Source organism: Manihot esculenta, chromosome 12, assembly GCF_001659605.2.
Source record: "Manihot esculenta cultivar AM560-2 chromosome 12, M.esculenta_v8, whole genome shotgun sequence".
Lineage (NCBI taxonomy): Eukaryota > Viridiplantae > Streptophyta > Magnoliopsida > Malpighiales > Euphorbiaceae > Manihot > Manihot esculenta.
The window spans coordinates 36,622,672-36,639,376 of NC_035172.2; the positions used below are offsets into that span (position 1 = coordinate 36,622,672).

Here is a 16,705-nt window from a genome sequence, read left to right on the forward strand (position 1 = left end):
TTATTTGTGTTTGAATAATGCGACTTGAGATGAGTGATTTATTGTTAAGAATTATTAGACTATATCGATATCATGAAGTTTTTCAAAGGAGGATTGGATGAAATTAAATATTGATAGTGCTTTTAAAAATAATCCGAGTTATGTAGGTGGTGGTGTTGTTTTATGTGATAGCAAATATTTTTTGTTAGATAGATTTACGATCAAACTGAAGTTTTGTAATTCATTGCAATTTGCATATAGCTTAGACACATAATAATGCGTTGCAATTTGCGTATGGCTTGAATGTATGGCTTGAATGTATAATAGTCCGCGAGTTCAGATTAAAGTTAATTTAACATCAATATCACGTATTTTAAGTTTAATCTCTCAAATATAATTTTTTGACTTTAACAGACTGAAAAAAGATATTATTATTGTGAAGCGAATAAAATAACCAATGGATTGACCAATTTTATCATAGAAAACACCATATAGAGTAATAACCTCTGTATCAAAAAAAAAAATCTAACATAAATGTCTAGACTTTTTCGTCTAGAATAAGTACAATATTTAAATATTTAAAATGAATTTTCTTTTTCCTAAAGCTTTTCCTCCCTCCCAATAGCAAGTTCAGTTTTGAATGGAAGTTCCAATCTTTATCCGCAAGAAATGAAAGAACGAATAGGGGAAAAGGGAATACCTTCCAAATTAGCAACACAGAGTACACTCAACTCTATGCTTCAGGCAGCGGGAAGGAATACGGCATCTTTGTATATCAAGGCAAATAAATGAAACTGCTATCCCTATGACATTGTTTGTCAAAAGTAGAAATTTTAACTAGGCTAATGGTAATATTCAACATAGGTACAACTTGTAGAAGAAATAGGTTACTTAGGTGAATGGATATTCATACTGCCACTTTGGCTCACATGCGCTTTCCACAATCTTCCCAACAAACTTTCTGAAAAATATTTCTGAGTCAAGGAGGGGGTAAACCTCTTGCAAACAACCTCACTTCCAAGACCTAACCAACCAAATGAACTAAAAAAAAAATAAAAAATAAGAAGGAATATACAGAAACAAATAAACAGGAGATATCTTCACACCTCTACATTGCATTCCAACGTAGATGATGGTTAGTCAAAGCTTGACGTGCGGCTCCATCTCCCCTGTAAGTAATCCTCTATTGAGACACCTTGTTCAGTGCTGCTCATGGAAAGAGAATCATCATCTAAATCTAGCAACGCAAGATTAAGATGGGTTTGGATATTAGTAGGAAATGCTTCCCCATCCTCAGTATCAACTTCTTCTGATGCACTAACTTGTTGTCTCGCCCAATCTGTTACTTCCTCATCACCTTGAAGAAGCTTTAAAACCTGCGGACAACCAAAACAAATCCAGAGGAAATCATGTCAGTCTATAGAAAAGTGAAATATCAAACCTACAATAAACACAAAAACATAAAAACTACTATGAGAAACTCGGTAAAATAGAACTCACAAGGCTGATTTGTGGCCGAAATATGGGAGAACAACTGATGCAGAGGGTTGCAGCTAAAACCATTCTCGCAATCTGATCATCATCATACTCTGTTCTTATATTCGGATCAAGTAATTGGGAAACTTTACCACCCTCTAGAATCGGCCTTGCCTGTATCCCAGAACAATCCCATATTAAAGAAATAAATAAAATCTATATGAGTAGTAGACTTCCAGAACTTTCAGCTAGAATTCCTCAAACAATGACAGCAACAGAATCTCACAATTAGTGGAAGGAGAAAGATGTTCCTGACATGTCCTAAACAAGTGATGGAGAACTCATGACTTCCCTATGTTCTCTAACATGGGTTCAAAAACTCAATTATCCAAATTCTTCTTGACACTAGAAAAGAGTTTTTCAAGCTCAATTCATTGTAAGAAAAATAAATAGATAGGTAACTAAATAAAACAAACCATTCTACTGAGAATTTGCACATCATGCCATAATTCAGAAAGGAGAAATTGAAAGGTGGAAGTAGAAAATATTACCCACATAACAAGACTCCCCTGGCCCTTTGGATTTTCGTCATCAATTGGCATCCTACCAGTAAGAAGCTCAAGAAGCACAACACCAAATGCAAAGACATCAACTTTGTCACTCATTTTGCCATGCATGATATACTCAGGAGCCAAGTAACTGCGTAAAAGAGAGAACTATTAAATATACAAGTGACTGAGAAAATAGGTAGAGCTATGAAAAACAAGCAAATTACTCACCCAAATGTTCCTGCAACATCAGTGCAAGATGTTGAAACCCAGCTTGCTAATCCAAAATCTGATAGCTGGAGAAAGGAAAATATGAGCATCAGAAGCAACAAATAAATAAACAAAGTTTTAAATAACCTCAAGAGGTTGCACCTGTGGCTCAAAATCATCAGACAGAAGTATGTTTGAAGATTTCACATCCCTGTGGATCACAGGCTGATCATAGAGATTGTGTAGGTAGTCAAGTGCCTCAGCTACACCCACAGCCACCTTATATCGCTCTTGCCAGCCAAAAGCATTTCTGCCCTTCTTATTACCTAAATTAGAAAGTAGCAGTTAGAAATTAGGAATCAACCCTAAAGAATGAGAAAACAAAAATTTCATCAAATCGAAGACAGAAAAAGTCATTTACCGTGAAGGTTCTCTTCTAGGCTTCCTCTTGACAAAAAATCATAAACCAAGAGTAAATTGTTGTGCTCAAAACAGAAACCAAATAAAGAGATTATGTTCTTATGATGCAATTGTGTAATGATCTCAATTTCTGCAACAAACTCTTTTAACGCATCTTCAGATGGCTTCAAAATTTTCACTGCCAATTCTTTGCCATCAGGAAGACAACCTTTGTAAACATGACTACTACCGCCTTTGCCAACCATATTTTCTGAAAATTATAATTCAATAGCAAATTAGTGAAATTGAAAAAAAATCTGCCAAAATCAAAATTAATGCCATGAAATTTGGATCAAGAAAGCAAACCAGGCAAGAAGTTAGAAGTGGCTAAACAAAGTTCCTCATAGCTGAACAGTCTACATGATGATGAATACTTCTCATGTAGACCTTTCAACTCTTCAGGAAGGCCATTTGAACCATGGCATGGTGAGACGGGCGACCATGCAACCTTATGGCCCACCATTGGCACAATTGCACCATTCTCCCCTTCCAAATTGGAAGAGTGGTCTTCTGTAATGCTCAGAACAGTCTGCTTTTTATCAGGATACACTACTGATGAAGAATTCCAGCTTGGCAATTTCAATACACTTTTAACCACAGAATTCTTTTTTACTCTAGATTTCTCTGTGTGTCGATGCTTGGGTAGAAATATCCAGCGAAGAAATGACCAACCCTGTTTACTCTCCAGTGTAGAGTCAAAATTTGACACACCCTTTCTTGTTTGAACTGGTACCAAGGCCAATGAATTATCAACATCACCATCATTATGTGACTCATCAAGTAAATCAGTTCCAGAAGCATCAGGCAAGTTGTTGGATCTTTGCGAACGACTTTGACTTTCTTGCTTTAATTTATCTGCCACCACAAAATCAGATGCATTTGTTAAAACTACTATACTATTGCTCTAATATATGGGAAAAACAATTCATTCAAGCACAAAACAACAAAACTTAGCATATATATGAAATCACATGACAGAACCGATCATAAAATGAGCTTTGTTCTTGGATGAAAACAAAAACCATAAAAAAAATAAGAAAAAAATAAATAAATAAAGAAACAGGACAGATCAAATCAACCTTGTAAATGAGGGGTTGCTTCTCTTCGGAATATGATTTTGCCATTACTAACAGCATAGACCGAGAAACTCTTTGACAAATTTCTGGCGCAATACTTAGCTACTGAAGTTGAGGAACTGATTTTGTGATGGGTCTTAGAAGTTCCCACGACAATCTTAGCTGCACCACTTGATTTTGCTTCTCTTACCAGAATTTTCTTCGCTGATGAACCTCTGCACACTTTTAGCTTCAAATCTACCTGTAACGATTAATACAATTCAATCATGCCACTCCTACTTCCTTCTTCCATAACTAAAAATGCATATGCAAAAAAGATGAAAGATACTTTCCCTCTATTTACTGGTTATAAATAATGGGAGAGAAGGGCTAAAATAAGGAAAACGATCACAATAACAGGATGAATTAAATCTTAAAAGATAAATTTGGCGAGGAAAAAAGCTGTGGTCAACTTAAGATTATAATCATGAAATTGGTCTACATCCCATCATTTTCTCAGGAATCAAACAAGAGCTGGAGAGAGAAACCTGCTTCAAGTTGCAGAAACCTTCATACACTGCCAACAAAGAATCAAATGTCTTTACTAGAGACAGAAGCGATGTTGTGCCTCCTACAAAATCTACAAGAAAAATCCACATAACAAAATTATTTGTTCATTGAAAAAAAAAACGAGAGATAGAGAGGTAAATGCGAGTGACGATGAAGCCGGTAACCGTACCAGTAATAGATTCGAGAACGTGAACAGCAATGACATGGTCACCTGGCTTTGCCTCTTTCATTAGCGCCCACGTAAGCAATTCTCTGCTCTCCGCATCGAACTTGACCCCTACCACCAGCACTTCTCCTCCCTCCTCACCGTCGCCTGCCATAGCCACCGCCGCACCGACCGTCCTTTCTCTGATAAGCTTCATCTCTCTCTTTCTCTGTCTCTCTAAAGCGAAAAAGGGACAGAGATGCGTTGTTTCATTGGCAGGGTTGGGTCTGAGTTAGTGGCTTTTGTGCATATGGGGAAGCGAGAAATCGAATCATTCCTAGCGATCGTACATTACCCACAGCGACTAATATTTCATTCATTTCCTCTTTTTAACTGTTTCATGGAAATATTATGCTGTTACCAGCTCTATCATGCTTGTTACAGTCTCAGCCATTGGATGCCTTTCGCGCTTCTGATTTTGATTCGATGTGTCGAGATGCTGCGTTTTGGATTCCACATGCATTGCAGGACAGGAGCTGATAGAGGACAAAACACGCATGCCCAAACGAGGAGAATAAACTTAGACCACTACGCTACTCAATTTGAAGCTTCTCATTTATTGTGTTTTTTTTTAATCTAAATTACAAAAAAGTCCCACTAAAATGTGATTCTTTCATTCATTTTCTATATTCTAAAACAATTAACATGTGATTCACTAATACTTTTGATGTCAACTAAAAAATATTAATATATTTATTTTGCATTTTCTCTAAATACATTTATCATTTTGAGAAAAAAATAAAATTATTATTTTTTCTCTAGTGAGATTTTTTTGTGCAAAAAGATAATTATTATCGTCATTTATGAATTATGATGACTAATTAAATTTTTTTCCTTCTGTAATAAAGTAGGTGAATCATTTCTCTTCTTTATCCTTATAGATTTGTTGCGGGGGATTAATAGCACATAAATATTAATTAATTAAGAAACCATAAATCTTCATTACTCATATCAAAAAATCATTAAAATTAAAATATTGGTTGTATTTGACTGTATTTTTTATTTAAATAATATTATTTTTTAAAATTTATTAATTAAATTTTTATATCAATAAATTATTTAAAATTAAAATACATAATAAACAAATTAAAAGCTCTATGAATAATAAGTGAAATAGTTATAATATTATTAAAAAAACTTATACTTTTGCGTTTGTTTATTTTTTTTTTTTTAAAAAGAATAGCAAAGACATGAGAAAGAAATAGTGTTTAAGATGTGACAAAAGGAGAATTAATTGTTCTTTTTTGTCAAATTCATTTGGTTACATATATTTGTCAAATCTTTTAATATGAAAGTTGAACAAAATCCATTTGTTTGATGACAATGGACCCACAAATATCTTAGTGATCTAATGGATGTAATTAGTGAGGTTTAGATTTTTTTTTTTTATTTTAGAAAAAAAATCAGAAAGTGATTGTCATAAAACTTTTTAAAAGCATATTTTTCTTTCTCTAAATAAAAAAATCTAATATCAATTTAATTTTTATATGATAATAAATTAATCATTATTGAAATGTACGTAAAATTTTTATATAAATATGTAATGAAAAGCTTATTTTTATATTTAAAATTATAAAAAAATTTATTTAAAAAGTTATAAATTCTAATTAAAATGGTAAATTATGGATTAAATACATAAATTAATTTACGTATTTAGACGTAACTTTTGTAACAAGAAAACACATAATGAATGGAAGTATAGTTTTTTATGGTAATCATAAAATTCATGCCTGTGTGACAGAGCAAAAAAAGTTTGGTGCGTTATGAAATAGAGAGCTCAAATTTAGCATTTATTAATAAATATAAGTTTTTATTTTATTTATTATTATTATTAAAAAAATTTACAATTTAGTCGTTAGATATTATTATTATTAATAAATCAGTTCTTACATTTTCAGAATTCTATTTAAATCTCCTTATATTTTTCCTTCATCAATAAAATAATTTTTCCATCTATTTATACCATTAAAAATATAGTAAAAATACCAAATTATTCCATTATTTTCCTTATTTTTTTTTATTTTTTTATTTTTTTATCGATTTTTCTTCATCTTTTTCTTCTTCTTTGATTTTTATTTTTCTTCTTATTTTTCTTTGATTTTTTTTCAATTTTTTTTTATTTTTCTTCTTTAAGGAGAGAAGGAAACGATTCTTCTCCTTTTTCTTCATCTTCTTCTTCTCCTTTTTCTTTTTCTTCTTTTTCTTTTTTTTCTCTTTTTCTGCTTCTTTTTTTTTCTTTGTTTTAGAAGGATGAGGGACTATTTCATTGTTAAAAAAAAACGATAAGAATATTTTAATAGATATGAAAAAAGATAAGGTCATTTTAATAGATCTCTGAAAATATAATAACTCACTTGTTAATAATAGCAATATTCAATAATTAAATAAGAAGTTTTATTTGAAAGCAAAATTAGATTTTAAAAATTTTTTCTCTAATCTTTTATCTATTTTTAACAGAAAATAGGACAGAATGACTATTTTATTAATGGAGAGAAAAAAAACAAACATTTTAACAGGTTTTTAAAAATGTGGAGACTGACTTGTTAATAATAATATTTTAATAACTAAATGGTAATTCTCCCTTATTATAAAATATAATAAGAATAAATATTTTTAATTAATAAACTATGAATTTCAAAATGAAATTAAAAAAATACAAATAAATCATAAAATTGGGTTGTGGAATAATTGGAAGGGAATCAAATCATGTGTGAGCATGTGGGGTTTGCCTGATTTATGTGGACCAATGTGTTCATATTCACTAATTCCTATTTTGTTGTTTTTACTAATAACACTCAAATACTATTAATATTAGTGGGTTCCATTTCATCTACCCCTTCAAATCAAATCTATCTTTCTTATTTCAGTGCTGCTCTAAAACAACTTTTTTTTTTTTTAAACTCTAAATCTAAATGTATATAACTGTTTCTCTTTCGGAGAAAAAATCTTTTTTCTCATTTTTTAGACCCATGTTTCTGCTTTTTTTTTTACCGTAAATTAGTCTTATTTCTTATCGAGAGTCTTATTATTTTTATCTTCGATGTTAAAAAAATTTATGGATTTCTCTAAAATTTTTAAATTTTTATTTGATTCTTAACTCAGGTTCCTGATCCTTCAACCTATATTTCTTGCGCTTTCATTGTTTCTTCATTTTGAGTGTTGCATGCAAGACCGAAGCCTTGCCTTGATGGCTGTGTGTTTTTCTCAAGAGGAGTGGCGGAGCCAACTGCTCATGAGAAATTTGCCTTGTTGCTTAGGGTTCCTCTTCTATGGGCTTAGTTTATGATTGTTTGAGCTATGGTCTGCTGTTGTTAGATCTGGATTTGGATATTTAATGTATTGGGTCTTATGCTTTTTTTTTTTTTAATTATTTAAAAAAAAGGTAAAAAATGCACAGCCACCCACTTAGTAATCTCATTCTCAAACATCAATGTTTTCCATGCTGCTTTTCTCTCTTTGTCTCTTCTTTGATATATATTGAAAATTTATCAATTTTATTATGTTGAATAGATAGCTCCGTAAAAATATAATACAAGGGCAAAATACTTTTCATTGATTAATAAAAAAATATTTTTGTTTACATAATTAATTAATAAATTTTTTTACTATATTCAAACAATTATAAGTATTGAAATACTTAAAAAAAACCAACAAATTTAACATGAAAATTTCAGATTTATATATATTTTTATTACAAATATATTATTTAGCCCATTCAAATTTATTTTTATAATCATAAATAGAAAAAAATAGTCGAATTTAAGTATAAATATAATTATCTAAAAAAAAAAAACCTCCATTATGAGAAGCTCAATAATAAAGAAACAGAATGTCCCACCAAACAAGTAACAGGGCAAGCACCATATTCCAGAGTATGGACTGTGAAGCAAAAGAACCAATTGGGCTGTGGTGCTTTGAGAATAATGTTTTCAGTCTTTGGACTTTTCAGACTAATAATTCAAAATTGGTTGGCTGCCTTGCCCACATGCCCCATAATTTTTTTTAAAATTTTTTTTGGAAAATCAGATTTTAATTGCAATTCTAAATCCTCTCTCTCATCCTGCATGATTGATTCTCTTTGCTTTGAGAGGAAAATTGAGGCCTTGAGGGTGGACTTGGGTACAGTTGGTGATGATGACCTCACCCCAATCCTAGGTTCTCTTCAATTTCTTCTTCCTTGCTTTATATCCAATTACCTTTCTTTCTTCATTGCCTGTTTCATGTAAGCTCTAATTCTCATCATTAATCTGAAACAAACCCAATTCTGTCTCTGTGAATCTGAGGCAGGGGTTGTTCAATTTTGGAGAATCTGCAACGAGTTCCTGGTTGATTTTTTCTCTCTCTCTTTTTGTGCTGTGTAATTAGAAGCTACTACAACTGAAGAATCTTAGACAGCCATTTCAATTCCAGGTTTGCATCTGTTTGCTTCGCTTTTTCTGTTCGAGAAAGAGGATTATCTTGGTATTTGGATCGCTTTGCTTAAGTATGCCGTGGTTGTTGTACGCAGGGAAATTATTATTCATGCTCATCACTTAATTTTGAACTGCTGGATAGATTCGTAAATAATCAGTTAAGCTAGTATGCTGCCTGAGCTCTGTGGTTCAAGCTTGCTCCTAGCTCTGCCGGATGATGTGTTTGCGATTATATCTCGTTCACTTTCGCCTAGGGATATCTGTAATCTCAGTCTTTGCTGCCGGAGTTTATCTGCTCTCGTGGCCTCTGAAAAGGTTTGGCTAACCCAATGTGACTTAGTGGGTATTGTTCCTCATCGGGACCTTATTGAGTGGAGAAAGGGTGTTTCATCTTATAAGGCACTTTGTCGCTTCCTTGTTAGTGTTAAGCCGTTAATTGGAATTTGGGTTCATCAAAACCCTGAGCTAGGTAATGTGGTATATGTCATGCCTGGTTTTGTGTCTGTTGTTGGATGTCGGATAATACCACAAGAGCTTGGCCCTCTAGGAATTGAAGATGGCCCCATACTCTGGGCGCCAGTGTTTGAAATAATAGGAGACCTTGATGGTTCTATTTTATTTTTTTTACATGGAAGAGAAAAAGGAAATGACTATATTTATCCTGGTTCAGTCAAGTCTGTTGAACAGAATTGCAATGTACTATTGCTGGAGGTTGAGCCTAGGCTGCAAAAGAATGTGAATGCATTATTGCATAGTAAGAGCTTTGCTTACAATTCAGACAAGGAGACATCAAGAAAGATTTCTAGATCAAATAGTGGATTGTCAAGGTCACACAGGATGCTTGGACAGTGGGATGCTAAGGTTCCTTTTAGCCGCTTGGCTTTTTGTGACAGAAGAAAATTGATTGAGATTGTTACGAGCCAAGTTCATCAAACTGTACCTGATTCAGTAAATGGGCCACTATTTCCTCGGTTGAGGAGCGATGCAGACAACTTTCAGAAAGATATTCTGCTATTATTTGAAAGGAGATCCCTGCTTCTTCAAAATTATAAGCTTCGTGGAAGTTGTTTTGATTGGAAGGTAGCTCCGGAACTGCCTTCTGATCCTACTCAACTGCAGTTGAGTGAGATTAAGAAAAGCCTTGATCGCTCAAGTGGATTTCATAATTCTCTAAATGGGGATGGTCAAACAAAACCTATCATGAAGAAGACTCTTAGTGGGTACTTTAGGGCTAGCCTTAGACAAATATGGGGGAAGTCTCCCTCTAATGGTAGCCGCACACTTTCAAAGAATAGTTCTTCTAGCAGCGAGTCCAAGCATGCACAGCTTCATGAATTTTTAAGAGCAGGTGATACAATAGGATTGACATTGCATGCCTCTACTGTTAAGTTATCTTCTTATCGAGCATGGCCAAATATGCATGACACTCGGTTTGCATTATACAAGCTACCGATGCGGGCTCCAAGAGCTGACCAAGAGTATGCTGGTCTATGGGGTGGGACTTTTGGTTGGCCTCCTGGGAAGCCTACTGAAGATAAGCCTGGAAAGGCTTTGTTCTTTCTTTTGATCTCTTATGATGAATCTGAGGGGCAAAGACAACTTATTGCTACCAAAATATTGGAAGGAACCCACTATGTTCTCCATCCAAATGGCTCAGCAATGTTTATGGTGAATATTGATGAACCTTCAGAGGATCCATTTCCTTGGGATGTTGATGCAGATTCCATTCCTGTGAGCGTAAGACATGCATTTGCTGGTGAGGGTATTGCAAATGGGTATGGTTTCCGATATCCTGGCTCAAAGCCCGGTTCCCTTTTTGTAATTCAAAATGGTCTTCTGGCCTTCATCTGGAAGGAATCTAGAGCTGTCTTGACCATGCAGAGACTGAACTTGCAAGAGCTTCTGAAGAAAGGTGAACGGGTGCCTGCTCTACCTCCAACAGCCAACTTTTCGTATTTGACCAAGTCCTACTCAAATGTGTTTGCTGGCTTCTCAAATGCCTCAACTTGTTTGTCTTCACCAAGGTTTGCCTTCTTTAGTCTTTAAAAAAATTGTATATACTGCTTTTCTTTTTCTTTTTTCTGTTTGGTCAGTTATTGAAAGCCCTTATGCCAAGTTCATTTTAATTTATCTAATGTTCCTGTCATCTCCTATTCATTAGACCTTTTTGTCATTGACAGCTCTTTCTTCATGCTGATGTGATATGGATATCTTAGTCAGTGTAAAAGGCCTTGACATATTTATGGAATTTATAAAAAAAAATCAAATGTCCTAATAGAGGATAGGGCTGAACCAATATTAGTATATGGGAAGTGAAATGATGATATAAAATATGGTTCAGTTCCTGAATTAATAAGAGATTAACTGTTGCTGCAAGATCGTAGAGAAACAGCAAACAGGTTTCAAGATTAACTTCAGGGTCATTGCTGATGTTTCTAACTGAAAGCCATGATTTCATTACATTTTTTTTTTTCTAGGATTGAAATTAACTATGAATGTAATGAAAAATTTAGTAGACAACTCACTTATGCAGAGACTTCCCCTGTGTGTCTTTTAGATCGAGTCAACTGTTCGGCCACTACTGTTATAATGCAAAGATATTGAGTCCAATTTATACTACTTTATCTGGGTACTATGTAAATAACTAGGGGTATTGGTGGTGAAATTGAATATACTTGTTTCTCTTGTAATTTTACAGAGTTTATGCTGCCAATATTTTGTTTAAATATAATGTTATTAGTTGTAATTGGATGTTTAGTTTCTGAGATGCAAGTAGAGTCTAGTTGTTGGTTATCTTTTATGACAGCTACTAGCCTACTACTGTTTCTTTTTTACTTCTGGAAATGATGAACCATACAGTCATGACCTGATATGTAATATTCTCAGTGCCCATGAAAATGATATGGTACTATTATAAATTCTGCTCTTATATTCATAGTGCAATTTGTTGCTTATTGGCTGTTTCAATTTGCTAATTGTTATATGCTCTTGTGCTTGAGAGTGGATGTAAATTTGGAACTGTTATTGCATTTAAAATCTTCTATTGTATTATGCCACACAAGGTTTTACAAGAAAAGCAGAGAGAGAGAGAGAGAGAGAGAGAGAAAGAGAGAGAAAGAGAGAGAAATGTTGTGTAGTAACAAGTTCTCTGTTGGCTAATAATTTTTTATTAGTTAGGAGCCTTAATGAATGAAAAATGGAAGTCTCCAACCTAGTTTTGCTGATAGAATATTATAAATTCTGATGATGCACTTGTTAGCACCACAATAATGCAGTGTTCTATTTTCCATAAAATAACCCAAATTTGTTGAACCTTTTCTTCTTATTATTATTATTTTAATTTAACCATTTTGATAATCATGTTTGAATTTAAAATTGAAATGGCATTTAAAAGAAAAGAAACAAGAAGTTTATATTTGGATTACTTACAGTGTCTTTTCTGCGTCTTATTTTTCCTTGCTTCTTTCCTAGTGAAATTTTCAAATCCACCATAAGTTCACTAATTCCAAACTCAATTGTTTGCTGCTCTTTCACTCTTGATATTACTAATTTTGTTGAAAATTCACTCTTAACAACCAGGTAATCATTAAGATGGACGATCTCACCCAAAAAGACTGTAGTTTCTCCTGTGTAGTTTTTGGTTTACTCTCTTAAAATGGCTTTTTTGGCTTTTGATTTGTGTGGTTGCTGCTGTTTTGTCTCTTGGAGAATGATTGTAAATTTAGCGTTTGATTTGATTGGAGACTGGGAAGAGACTGTTATGGTCCCAGGTTGCGGATTGTGTCATGGGATGACCCATGATTGATAGAAAAGGAGCTCGTTGGAGGGAGCTTTTAACACCTCAAGACTCGAAAAGGAGAGAGTCTCAATCTCACAATTCTTAGAATAAATATACTAGTTTTATTGAATAAAATAGATTTAGGATAAAATAAATAGAAAATATGATAAGATAAGATAATGGGAAATCTGAAAAGAAACTACTAGATAAATAAAAAGGAGATTTACTAGTTAGTCTCTGAGTATTGCCATTATTAACAAATCAGTCTCTATATTTTTAAAAATCTATTAAAACATCTTTATATTTTCTCTCCGTCATTGAAATAGTCATTATATCCTCTTTTCCGTTAAAAATAGATAAAGGATGAGAGAGAAAATTTTTAAAATCTAATTTTGCTCTCAAATAAAATCCCTTATTTAGTCCTTGGATATTGCTATTATTAACAAGTCAGTCTCTATATTTTCAGAAATATATTAAAACGTCCTTATCTTTTCTTATATCTATTAAAATGTCCTTATCGTTTCTTTCCGTCAACGAAATAGTCCCTTCTCTTCCTCCTCCTCAAAAAAGAAGAAAAAAGAAGAAGAAGAAGATGATGATGATGAAGGAGAAAAAGAAGAAAAAGAAGAAGAAAAAGAAGAAGAAGATGATGATGATGAAGAAGAAGAAGAAAAAGAATCGCCTCCTCCTCCTCCTTCTCCTTAAAGAAGAAGAATAAAAAGAAAAATCGAAGAAGAATCAAAGAAGAAGAAGAAGAAAAAGAAGAATCAAAGAAGAAGAAGAAGAGGAGGAAGAATCGATGAAGAAGAAGAAGAAGAGGAGGAAGAATCGATGAAGAGGAAGAATCGATGCAGAAGAAGAAGAAGGAGGAGGAGGAGGAGAAGAAGAGGGGTAATTTGATCTTTTGCTATATTTTTAACTGTAGAAATAGACGGAATGACTATTTTGTTGATGGAGAGAAAAGATAAGGACGTTTTAATAGGTTTCTGAAAATGTAGGGACTGATTTGTTAATAATGGCAATACCCAGGGACTAAATAGTAAATCTCCCTAAATAAAATCTGTTTGTTATGGATTTTGTCTATCCATTATTTATAACATCATCAAGCTCAAATGTGAGATATGCAACATGAAAATAAAATAAAATAATTGATAGACTCTCTTGTAGTTTCAAATTCAAGACAACATTATCAACTAACTAATATTTTTTAAATTCGGGTGTCTGGATCAAAGGTAACTTCACTTGAAACTAAATCAAGTTCATTTGAAACATGATCTACTACGTCTACTCTTGTAAGTTTCAGAATGTAGGATGATAATGTACCATTTGTGCCGTCACACGATGAAAAGTTGAGTTTGTCATTTCGGAGCACCGTAGGTACTTCTATCTTCTCATTCGCTTATTGGCCAAAATTTGATTGGTTGCAGCTCGATTTATCTTGATTTTGGATTTTGGTTCAACCTCCTATTGAAGGTTCAGACTAGTTCAGAAATCTGCTGAGTTAAGTCATTAAGTCATTCAAACGTCCATCAAATTGTTGCATGAAAGAATTCAACTTATCTTCTAGATTTATTGAAATACCTGTGATGCTCTGATACTAAATTATTATGGTCCTAGATTGCGGATTGTGTCATGGGATGATTGATAGGAAAAGAGCTCATTAGAGGGAGCTCTTAACACCTCAAAGACTAAAAAAGGAGTCTCAATTTTATAATTCTTAGAATAAATATGCTTGTATTATTAAATAAAATAAACCCCTTTTATAGTGGCGGTTCTAATACTCCTAATTAAAGTAGAAGTCTAATACTAGTAACCATTAGATCTAGGATAAGATAATAAAAAATATGGTAAGATAAGATAATGAAAAATCTGAGAAAAAACTATTAAATAAATAAAATATGTTTGTTATGGATTTGGCCTATCCATAACTATAACATAGTTGTTATGGTCCCACGTTGCGGATTGCGTCATGGGATGATTGATAAGAAAGGAGCTCCTCAGAAGGAGCTTGTAACACCTTAAGACTCAAAAAGGAGAGAGTCTCTATCTCACGATTCTTAGAATAAATATGTTTTTTTGGCTTTTGATTTGTGTGGTTGCTGGTGTTTTGTCTCTTGGAGAATGATTGTAAATTTAGGGTTTGATTTGATTGGAGACTGGGAAGAGGCTTTCATTGCTATTGCTCTTACCATGGAAGAGAGAATGGAATACCATGAGTTATCGACTAGTGAGAATGATCAAATAAAAAGATATGAATTTTGTCTGATTGTGTGTTGCACCAGTTAAGATATGCAGGACCTTCTGTTTTTTCTAGTTATTTCTTACTTCTTTTTAAAATTATTTTACATCCCTAAGGTATGTTAAATTAACACTTATCTTCCTCTATTTTTTAAAACTCAACTATTTAATCTTTGTATTTTGATTCCTTCAAATTGGAAGTCTCTGTTTAAATTTTTTGTTAATCATCTTTGAACTAACCAAAATACCCTTAAATATACAGTATGCTTTAATACTTGGATTATATCAAAATTAACACATACAACCCTTAATTTCTCAAAAATAAATAGTTTAAAATAGTTTTCTTTTTTTGTGTTGCTATACACACACACACAGAGAGAGAGAGAGAGAGGTGGGGGCATGCAGATAGAATTATGAATTTTTGTATAAATGTCTAGAATTTCTAATTGTATTAGATTTTTGTTTATAATACTTAGGAATTGAATATGGATTATTTTTGCTGTTATCACCTTAACATCAAAATGAGTTCATAATGCAATGGGCATATCAACATTTACGATTTTACTGTTTGGTTTGTGAAAAGTCCATGGGATTTGGGAAGGTGTCGCATGCCATAGCAGTAGGAGGAGTTATTTTTCTTTTTACATTACTTTGTTTTTGCAGAACTAATATTTCTGTCTTTGAAACACAAAAAACAGTAAAATTTTGTTGGCTTCCATATATACACGCATAAGGTAGCAAAAGAAGTGATACTTTTCAGTATTGTTTCATCACAATTAATTTTGCATGCTTCATTCCTGATAATGCGTTTCTATATAACCTTTTATAGCCATTTAATTGATTCTACATTCTTTTTTTTTTTTTTTTTGGGGAGGGGGGGGGGGGGTTAAAATCTAGAATGATAGTTTGCAATGTCTAGGGATTGTACAGCAATTACTGTAAACATGTAGTTGATGAGCTTCTGAGATTTGTTTGTTGTCTGACAGGCAAAGGCATTAGCAGAACATTCATGGATGTCCAAACCGGAGCACAAAGATGAAAAGGTTTTAGCACCATTGATTTGGTTGGTCATGCAAGTTTCAGCATTCTTGATTGGTGCTAATGATCCACTTCCTTTATTGGTGACTGATGATCAAAATGCTCTTGAATGCCGCTCATTTCTCTAAAGAACCCTTGTTCTCTTGAATGACAAGGGTCATGGTGATTACTAAGTATCCCACATGAGAATTAGATTATTTTTATGACAAATAAACGTTAGGTATAAGGTGAAAGTAGATGTTTTCCTGGTAAAAGTGAGAAAGATAAAAGTATCTAAAAATGAAATGCATTTGAAATTAAAATAGGGAACAAAAACCTCCTTTTGTTTGAGGTAATTAATGGTGTATTGTACCTGAATTGTAATTGGTTTTTATCACAAATGGTGATTTGTTGAATACATTGCAGCTATGGTAATTTTGCTTTATTTATAATCTTTTCCTCTTTTTGACCACTCTCAACTCCTAGCTTTCGCTCGATTATTAAATAAAAATATTTAGATATTTTAATATGATAATATCATTTTTAAATAAAAATAAATAAAAAATAAAAAATATGCCTACATATATTGTTAAGTATATTATCAAGAGAATTTTGAGGCCTACTATAATTATAAAACAAAAATAATAAAACGTTTGTGTGATAGGGAATATGAGTTATGTCCTTTACCAATTATATTTGCTTTTTTTTTTTTGGTATATTTTTTTCTCTATATATTATTTATTTGAATTTAAATTTTA

The 16,705-nt window shown here is 32.8% G+C and overlaps 2 protein-coding genes across 4 annotated transcripts; one reads left to right on the plus strand and one right to left on the minus strand.

Moving 5' to 3' along the window:
- Nucleotides 1-729: 729 nt before the first annotated feature.
- On the minus strand, nucleotides 730-4,992 carry LOC110628371 (probable receptor-like serine/threonine-protein kinase At5g57670). 2 transcript variants are annotated; one of them, XM_021775013.2, is made up of 11 exons: nucleotides 4,467-4,992; nucleotides 4,276-4,367; nucleotides 3,752-3,989; nucleotides 2,979-3,527; nucleotides 2,635-2,883; nucleotides 2,376-2,539; nucleotides 2,235-2,299; nucleotides 2,007-2,154; nucleotides 1,480-1,629; nucleotides 1,086-1,355; nucleotides 730-1,003 (listed from the first exon to the last, which is right to left on the minus strand). In XM_021775013.2, exons 1-10 carry the CDS (start codon nucleotides 4,657-4,659, stop codon nucleotides 1,116-1,118), a joined length of 2,088 nt encoding a protein of 695 aa, XP_021630705.1. In that variant the 5' UTR covers nucleotides 4,660-4,992; the 3' UTR covers nucleotides 730-1,003; nucleotides 1,086-1,115. The 2 variants fall into 2 exon arrangements, with proteins under 2 accessions (XP_021630705.1, XP_021630704.1); XM_021775012.2 differs by having other exon boundaries at nucleotides 730-1,355.
- A 3,386-nt stretch (nucleotides 4,993-8,378) lies between these two features.
- On the plus strand, nucleotides 8,379-16,392 carry LOC110628015 (F-box protein At5g39450). Of its 2 annotated transcripts, XM_043948759.1 has the most exons (4): nucleotides 8,379-8,657; nucleotides 8,790-8,912; nucleotides 9,010-10,938; nucleotides 14,120-15,784. In XM_043948759.1, the coding sequence occupies exons 3-4, from the start codon at nucleotides 9,083-9,085 to the stop codon at nucleotides 14,190-14,192; spliced, it is 1,929 nt and encodes a 642-aa protein (XP_043804694.1). In that variant the 5' UTR covers nucleotides 8,379-8,657; nucleotides 8,790-8,912; nucleotides 9,010-9,082; the 3' UTR covers nucleotides 14,193-15,784. The 2 variants fall into 2 exon arrangements, with proteins under 2 accessions (XP_043804694.1, XP_043804695.1); XM_043948760.1 differs by lacking the exon at nucleotides 14,120-15,784 and adding an exon at nucleotides 15,917-16,392 and having other exon boundaries at nucleotides 8,390-8,912.
- The last annotated feature ends 313 nt before the right edge of the window (nucleotides 16,393-16,705 follow it).